This window comes from Miscanthus floridulus, chromosome 6, assembly GCF_019320115.1.
Source record: "Miscanthus floridulus cultivar M001 chromosome 6, ASM1932011v1, whole genome shotgun sequence".
NCBI lineage: Eukaryota > Viridiplantae > Streptophyta > Magnoliopsida > Poales > Poaceae > Miscanthus > Miscanthus floridulus.
Window position 1 is genome coordinate 9,374,820 of NC_089585.1, and position 8,952 is coordinate 9,383,771.

The following is an 8,952-nucleotide window of genomic DNA, read 5'->3' on the forward strand; positions in this document are numbered from 1 at the left end:
CTTCAGCGTTACTACTCCAACTTTTTCGTGTCATCCATGCCACTTCCGTCAGTTTAGGCTCTAACACCGTTAAACTGCAGGTGTGAAAAGACGAAAATGTCGTTAAGTTCAAATATGTTATTAATTTTTTAGCATCTTAACGACTTCAAATGAAAAACTCAAAACTAGAAAGTTGTAGATCTCGTCGAGATCTATAATTTTCATATAATTTTTTTTTCATTTAATTTCACAAAAAAAATAATATGATATTTTTTTTGCGAAATTAAATGAAAAAAATTTATATGAAAATTATAGATCTCGACGAGATCTACAACTTTCTAGTTTTGAGTTTTTTCATTTGAAGTCGTTAAGATGCTAAAAAAAATTAATAACATATTTGAACTTAAGGGCATTTTTGTCTTTTCACACCTGCAGTTTAACGGCGTTAGAGCCCAAACTGACGGAAGTGGCATGGATGACACGAAAAAGTTGAGCAGTGGCGCTGAAGACCGCTGAATTTTTTCAGAGGCACACAGGGGATTACGATCTTTTATAATGGCACACAGGGAAAAGTCTCTCTAACTAAACCCTCACCGGCCACCCATGGCGATGGCCGGCGCCGCCGCCGCCGGTCGCTGCCTCCTCCTCTCCCGCCCGTCCCCTTTCCGGCTCCGCCTCCTCCGGGCCGCCCTCTCCACCGCCGCCCCCACCCTCGGCCCGACCTCCACTCCCGCTCCCCCTCCGCGGCACGAGCTCCTCCTCGAGCGCCTCCGCCTCCGCCACCTCAAGGACGCCTCCTCCCCCGGCGCTCCGAGGTCTGCCTCGAGGGGCGCGGAGCGGAGCTCGCAGCAGGGGAAGGGGAAGAGGAAGAGGGTCGAGGCCGCGGAGAACTTTGAGGAGCTCGGCCTCGGGGAGGAGGTGATGGCCGCGCTCGGGGAGATGGGCATCTTCAAGCCCACGGAGATCCAGTGCGTTGGCGTCCCGGCGGTGCTGGCCGGTACCAGCGTCGTGCTCGGCTCCCACACTGGCTCCGGGAAGACGCTCGCCTACTTGCTCCCTCTTGTTCAGGTTTTCCTTCTTTCTCAGTATGGTGGCATCTGACATATATGCAGAGTATACATTGCAAAAAAACCGTGGAAGAAAGATCCAATTGAGTTACGTTACTTGTCATCGTAGTACATTTGTTTCCATTAGAAGGGAAGACAAGTCACTTGATCCATTACGAAGGATCATTTCTCTGGATAGAGACGTTTGCTCTATTAGTTCCACGAAATTGGTAGGTGCACCTTGTTTTGAGTTCAACGATTTCTTGATGCCTGCTTGCTAAAATCTACTGTACCATCTAGGCTATTGTAGGAAAAAAAAAGTGTATAACACATGTGAGTTATCTTGTTTAATCCAGTTTCTGCTTTTATAATCTATACAAAGAGGTTTCCAATAACAGGCTTGATTACGCCATGGATGCAACCTGATTGGAGTTAAACCAAGCAGATTTTCTCTTGGTTATGCCTGTTAATCAGGATACACATAACAAAATGGATTGGTATCCAAACTAACTATGGCACTCCTTTTATTTTATAGCTACTTCGGCGTGATGAAGCAATGCTGGGGATGTCAATGAAACCAAGGCGTCCAAGAGCAGTAGTTCTCTGCCCCACTAGGGAGCTAACAGAGCAGGTCGGCCATGATTTCAAATTATTTTGGAACAATGATGTTAGCTGGGTAACTCAGTTATAGTAGCATTAACTCATGCAAATTGACCAAATTACAGGTTTATCGAGTTGCAAAGTCTATCAGCCATCATGCACGTTTTCGGTCAACGATGGTTAGTGGAGGCACCCGTCTAAGACCCCAGGAAGATTCTTTGAACATGCCCGTTGACATGGTTGTTGGTACTCCTGGAAGGATTCTTGATCATATCAAGGATGGTAACATGGTTTATGGTGATATTAAGTATCTGGTATGCTATTAAGTTTGTGCTTATATTTACCAGTTTGTAACATATTCACTGTTCTCATAATTGTCTAGTTTTGATTTTCTTGTTCCGCATTTGCAGGTTCTGGATGAGGCAGATACAATGTTTGATCAAGGCTTTGGACCAGACATACGGAAGTTCCTCGCTCCATTGAGGAATCGTGCGGCAAAGCCTGGTGATCAAGGTTTCCAAACAGTATTAGTCACTGCCACTATGACAAAGGTTTTATGATCATCAAACATCCTTCCCTTGAAATCTATCTTATCCTCTGATTTCGATTCATATATGCATACTTGGTTAGGACACATTGCTAATCTCATTAGACTGTTATGTATGGTTTCACCTTTAAAGTGTCTTGCTTGTTGCATCAATTAGCATTCAAGTACAAAGAAATCTCCAGTCTTTTGATAAATCTTTTGATCTCTTCAGTTTGCAGTACTGATACTTCCGATATATATATCTTGTTTTATTATTTGGTTTTGTGTTTTTCGACCCCTTTCTTCCTACTCTTTTACTGCAGGCTGTGCAAAAGTTGATTGATGAGGAATTTGAAGGTATTGTCCATTTGCGGACATCATCATTTCAAAAGAGAGTTTCAACAGCACGGCACGACTTTATCAAACTTTCTGGAGCAGAAAACAAACTTGAGGCTCTTCTGCAGGTTGTCGAAACTCTTATTTCTCCTTCCCTCCTGTGCACATATATCTGTCTTTCCATACACTCTAGTTTAGAACTTGACAGTTGTATAAAAAACCTCAAAACTGGTTTTATATATGCATTCTACACTTATTGTTATGCTTTTTTGTCAGTACAGTAATATACTCCCTCCGTTCCAATTTTAGGTTGTTTTGGCTTTTCTAGAGAGACAACTTTTACTACGTATCTAGACATATTGTATATCTAGGTGCATAGCAAAAGCTATGTACCTGGAAAACCCAAAACGACCTATAATTTGGGACAAAGGGTGGTAGATATGTTAGATGGGTGGATTGATGATTCCAAATTTCCACTTGACAATTGTTGTGAAAATGTGAAGTATGAATGAAGGGCCTGTTTGGTTCCATTTAGTCCCTGGACTAAAGTTTAGTCCAGGGATTAAACTTTAGTCCCTACCTGTTTGGATCCAGGGACTGAAGGTCATTAAAGCTACTATACAAAGACCAAAATGCCCTTCTTCTCACTCTCTCTCTCCTTCTATGCATTAATGAGGGACATGGGGGTGTCTTTTGGCTGGTTTAGTCCCCTTTAGTCACCCCCTTGTGGACTAGAGGACTAAACCAGTTTAGTCACTATTTAGTCACCCTATTTGGCAATTTAGTGACTAAAAGGGACTAAAACCACCTGAAACCAAACAGGGCCAATATAACCACATTATTGTATCTAGAATTCAATTAATGGAGTGATCTTTTTTTCAAAATGTCATTGGTCTCTGGCTAGTTTGGGTGATTGGGGTGGTTGGATCAGTCATTCTTTTTCTTTTTCTTTTTTTGGAACGGATCAGTCATTGTTTATAGGATGGTGTGGTGGAGGTGAGAAGGCAAGGGGATAGCATCATCTTAGTTAAACTTGTCATTAGTGATATGGTCTTAAACGTAATTAGTGCGTATGCCCCCCAAGTAGGCCATGATGAGAGTGCTAAGCGGCTTTTCTGGGAAGATAGATCGCTTGGTTAGAGCTGTCCCTAGTAGCGAGAAGCTCTTTATAGAAGGTGATCTTAATTGCCATGTAGGTACATCAAGTGCAGGTTTCGAGGCGGTTCATGGGGGATTTGGATATGGTAGTAGGAATCAGGAGGGAGAGAAAGTCTTAGACTTCGCCATAGCTTTTGATCTGATGATAGCTAACACTTCCTTTCGTAAGAGACAGTCCCATTTAGTGACCTTTAGTAGCGGTCAGTACTCTAGTAAAATCGACTTTGTCCTTACAAGGAGGGATATAAGGTGATACCTGGAGAATGTGTGGTCGCTCAACACAAGTTGGTGGTGGCTGACTTTCGCTTTCTAGTGCAAGCTCGTGTGAACAAACAAGCTAGGGTTGCTAGAACGAAGTGGTGGAAATTAGAAGAGGAGGCATTAAAGGTCTTTAAGGAAAAGATCATTGAAGGGGGCCCTTAGAAGGATGAAGGCGATGCAAACAATATGTGGGAGAAGATGGCAATATGCGTTCAGAAGGTTGCTTCAGAGGTGCTTGGAGTGACCAAAGAGAGCGGATGCGACTCGAAAGACACTTGGTGGAATGAAGATGTGCAAAAGACTATTAAGGAAAAGAAGGAATGCTATAAGCGCTTGTATCATGACAGGTGTGCAGACAACATAGAGAAGCACAAGGTGGCAAAGAAGACTGCAAAATGAGCGGTGAGCGAGGCAAAGGGGCGGGCCTATGAGGACCTTTACCAATGTTTGAGTACAAAGGAAGGAGAGAAGGACATTTATAAGATGGCTAGGGCTCGCGATAGGAAGACAAGGGACTTCAATCAAGTCAAGTGCATAAATGATGAGAGGGAGTAGCTCTTGGTGAAGGAGGATGAGATTAGACATAGATGGCAAGAGTATTTTGATAAATTGTTTAATGGTGAGAACGAGAACACCACCGTTTAGCTGGACGACTCGTTTGATGACACTAACAGACGCTTTGTGCGGATGATTCAAGAATTGGAGGTCAGAGAAGCCTTGAAAAGGATGAAAGGGGGCAAAGCGTTGGGCCTTGATGGTATCCCAATCAAGGTGTGGAGATGTCTCGGGGATATAGCTATAGTATGGCTAACCAAGATATTCAACAATATCTTTCGATCGAACAAGATGTCTGAGGAGTGGAGAAGAAATATATTGATACCAATCTACAAGAACAAGGGAGATATCCAAAGTTGTACTAATTATTGGGGAATTAAGTTGATGAGCCACACTATGAAGTTATGGGAGAGTCATCGAGCAGCGCCTACGAGGAACGACGCAGATATCAATAAACCAATTTGGTTTCATGCCTGGAAGGTCAACCACAGAAGCAATCTTCTTAATAAGACAAGTTATGAAGTGGTTTAGAGAGCAGAAGAAGGACCTCCACATGGTTTTCATTGACTTAGAGAAGGCTTATGACAAGATACCAAGTAATGTTATGTGGTGGGCTTTGGACAAACATAAAGTCCCATCAAAGTACGTGACTTTCGTCAAGGACATGTACAACAATGTTGTGACTAGTGTTTAAACAAATGATGGTACTACATATTACTTCCCGATAAAAATTGGACTTTATTAAGGGTCAGCCTTAAGCCCGTATCTCTTTGCCTTGGTAATGGATGAGGTTACCAGAAACATACAAGGGGATATCAATTGGTGTATGTTGTTCGCTGATGATGTAGTGTTAGTGGACGAAAGTCAGGTGGGAGTAAATAGAAAACTAGAGTTATGGCGGCAGACCCTTGAGTCTAAAGGTTTTAAATTGAGCAGAACTAAAATCGAATACATGAGATGCGACTTTGGCGGAGCTGCACAGGAGGAGAGAGATGTGAGTTTGGAAGGTCAAGTAGTGCATAAGAAGAATACCTTTCGGTATATGGGATCGGTGCTACAGAGGGATGGAGATATTGATGCGGACGTTAGCCATATAATCAAAGCAGGGTGAATCAAATGGCGACAAGCTTCTGGCATTCTCTGTGACAAAAGAGTATCATAAAAGTTAAAAGGCAAGTTCTATAGAACGACGATTAGACCGGCTATGTTCTATGGAGCAGAATATTGGCCTACAAAGATTCGACATGTTCAACAACTGAGTGTTGCAGAAATGCGTATGTTGTGATGGATTTGGGGTCACACAAGAATGGACCGAGTTCGGAACGATGATATACGTGATCGCCTAGAGGTAGCACCGATTGAAGAAAAGCTTGTCCAACATCGGTTGAGGTTGTTTGGCCATGTCCAAAGGAGACCTCCAGAGGCATCAGTGTATTGTGGAGTCCTAAGTCAAGTTAATAATATGAGGAGAGGTAGAGGAAGACCGAAATTGACATGGGGGAGGCAATAAAAAGATATTTGAAAGCTTGGGATATACCTAGAGATCTATGTTTGAATAGAAGTGCTTGGAAAGCAGCTATTGAAGTGCCTGAACCATGACTTGGGGTTCTTGGTGGGTTTCAACTCTAGCTTACCCCAACTTGCCTGGGACTGAAAGGCTATGTTGTTGTTGTTGTTGGATCAGTCATTCTTTGCTTGCCACAACCATTAATGAAGTTGTATTTTGTCTCATGTGGATTTCAATATCGAAGTGTGCATAGTCGGAAGCTGGTAGCCAAAGGGAGAATTGCAATGTGCACCTTTTCTAGAATATCTAATTGTGAGATAACAAAGAACTTTGTTTCATATAGGTTCTTGAGCCAAGCTTGGCAAAGGGAAACAAAGTTATGGTGTTCTGTAATACTTTAAATTCAAGTCGTGCAGTGGACCATTTTCTAACTGAAAATCAGATATCCACTGTTAACTATCATGGAGAGGTGCCAGCTGAAGAGAGGTTTGTTGTGGTTTTTTTTTTTACTCTGTTCTATCTTCTTATGTGTTATATGATATACAAATTCCTTCATATTTATGAGATTGATAATCAAATGTAGAGTTGAGAACCTGAACAAGTTCCGTAATGAAGAGGGGGACTGCCCAACATTAGTATGCACTGATCTGGCAGCTAGAGGCCTGGACCTGGATGTTGACCATGTCATCATGTTTGACTTCCCATCGAATTCGGTATGTTGCGCTGCCTGTATGTTCTTTGTGTTTGCATTTACTCCCATGAATGTGTTTTTTATGCAGTCTTTGTGGTGGTTCTTGTGTTTTTAGATTGACTACCTTCACAGAACCGGGAGAACTGCACGCATGGGAGCCAAAGGTATAAACAATTCTTAGCCAATGGTGCATATTGTCTTATATTTTATCATGATCTTATTGCAAACCAGAAACTAGACTCCATCATTGGAACTTAGGCTACCATCTGTCCATCTCAGTGTCTTCATTGCAGAGAGACCTTGCTGTTATTTCAGTAACAGGAATACAATGGTAAACTGAACAGGATTACACTTTGCATACCTTAGAAAAGGGATAGGATTGACTATAGAGGGAATTTGAATATTTGGTTTTCCTAAAACAAACGGTTATGAAGGGCGGGCCTAGTGCAAGCGGTAGAGTCTTACCGCCTGTGACCGGAAGGTCCCGGGTTCGAGTCGCGGTCTCCTCGTATTGCATAGGCGAGGGTAAGGCTTGCCACTGACACCCTTCCCCAGACCCCGCACAGAGCGGGAGCTCTTTGCACTGGGTACGCCCTAAAACAAACGGTTATGTGATTTTGTGTCAAGTAGTGATATTATGCTTACAAAGGACATGAGGTTTGCCACTTGTGTATATGCACAAACAGTAGTCTGTAATGGGGTGATCTTCGGACTGGCTGCAGCTATAGATTTGCACGATTCCTATGTCTAACACGCATTGTCATGGTTATCCCTAATGCAGGGAAAGTTACAAGCATTGTGGCTAAGAAGGACGTAGCTTTAGCTACACAGATCGAAGAGGCCATGAAGAAAAATGAGAGCTTGGAAGCTCTCACGACCAACAATGTCAGAAGGGCAACCAGCCCGCAGAGTGTGAGCACCAAAGGGAGGCCCTCAAGGTTAGTTAAGACTTCAAATGCTCTTAAAGTTGTCAATCAGAAGGGTAGAAGGGGAATAGCACTATCTAGCAAGTCATCCCGGACTCCCAAGGATACAACTTCAACCCGTAGGCGCTCACCACCGAAGAGCCAGGCGAAGACAACAAAATCGGCAGCCCCTCGAAAAGCCAAGCCAGTGAAACCTTCTCAGAGCAGCACAAAGGTCTCGAAGAGCAAAGCAAAACCCGAGAGGCGAAAATCAAAGAGTGATGCTCTGAACAAGCTCGGAACTAAGCTCAGTGTGGTTGGATTTAGAGGGCGCAGCTCAGGCAAATCAGCACAATCTTCATGAGGCCTCGGTATTTTTTCTTCTTATGCTAAAAAGGTTCTTGGAGGATTTGGATAGTGCAGCCTGTAAATAGCTGAGACTTCGTTTCTTCATTTTTTTTTTCTCCTTGCGGGCTTATAAGACCACAATCTGAGATATGAACACAGCACAGCTATGTAATATTGTATACTGCATTCAGCAGAATGTTGGAATAATGCCTTTCATTACCTATTTACCTGTATTCACGTATTATGTCGAGTGCCTGTATGCTCAGTGTTTTTAGAAGTCTTGGAACATTTTTAAGGTCATCTGAACTGAATGCAATTGTCCGATTGCGGATGGATGTTTATGCAGTTACTCCCTCCGTCTTAAAATAAATGATGTTCTCGCTTTCTGAGAAATTAAGTGCTTTTAACTTTAACTAAATATATATAAGAAAATATTGATATTTGTAATACCTGGAAACAACTATGGAAGCTGAATTACCCAAAGAAAATGTTGCACTTTCTGTGGCGGCTGGGGCATAACAGCTTGGCGCTGAGAATGAATTTGAAACGCAGGGGGATGAAGATCGACTCGAAATGCTGTTTGTGTAATAGACTTGATGAAGATGGTGCACAATTATTTTTTAAGTGCAAGCAGGTATCGCTCTTGTGGTACATGATGCAGATGGAAAATATCAGAGCACATTTTGCATCTATGCAGTCGGCTGTGGAAGGTACATGATGCAGATGGAAAATATCAGAGCACATTTGGCATCTATGCAGTCCGCTATGGAAGTGATTGTGGAAATATTGAAGATGAAGGAAACAATTCAGAGTAAGTGGTAGTCTTGCTGTATGTTTGGTGGTCGGAGAGGTGCGCCATTCGGGAAGGCGACAACCCCCGGAGCATCTCGTATCTTTGCGAGCTGATTACTTCCTATGCAGAGGAATGTTCATCACTGAAACCAGCAGCAAGGGGGTGTGCTCTTCAAAAGGCGAAGATGTTGTGGAAACGACCACCAGTGAACTATGTGAAGGCGAACTGTGATGGATCCTTCAAGCCG

The 8,952-nt window shown here is 42.9% G+C and overlaps 1 protein-coding gene across 1 annotated transcript; it reads left to right on the top strand.

Moving 5' to 3' along the window:
- Window positions 1-561: 561 nt before the first annotated feature.
- LOC136457585 (DEAD-box ATP-dependent RNA helicase 39-like) lies at window positions 562-8,135 on the top strand. The gene is made up of 9 exons (XM_066457615.1): window positions 562-1,047; window positions 1,561-1,656; window positions 1,751-1,939; window positions 2,036-2,176; window positions 2,475-2,615; window positions 6,312-6,454; window positions 6,552-6,681; window positions 6,775-6,823; window positions 7,441-8,135. Exons 1-9 carry the CDS (start codon window positions 583-585, stop codon window positions 7,926-7,928), a joined length of 1,842 nt encoding a protein of 613 aa, XP_066313712.1. The 5' UTR covers window positions 562-582; the 3' UTR covers window positions 7,929-8,135.
- The last annotated feature ends 817 nt before the right edge of the window (window positions 8,136-8,952 follow it).

Excerpts from the sequence above, each read along its gene's own strand:
- LOC136457585 (XM_066457615.1), top strand. The coding sequence starts at position 583 with ATGGCGATGGCCGGCGCCGCCGCCGCCGGTCGCTGCCTCCTCCTCTCC. Across the intron at positions 6,455-6,551 it reads GAGGTGCCAGCTGAAGAGAG|AGTTGAGAACCTGAACAAGT; the intron begins GTTTGTTGTGGT and ends AATCAAATGTAG. Across the intron at positions 6,682-6,774 it reads TTGACTTCCCATCGAATTCG|ATTGACTACCTTCACAGAAC; the intron begins GTATGTTGCGCT and ends TTGTGTTTTTAG.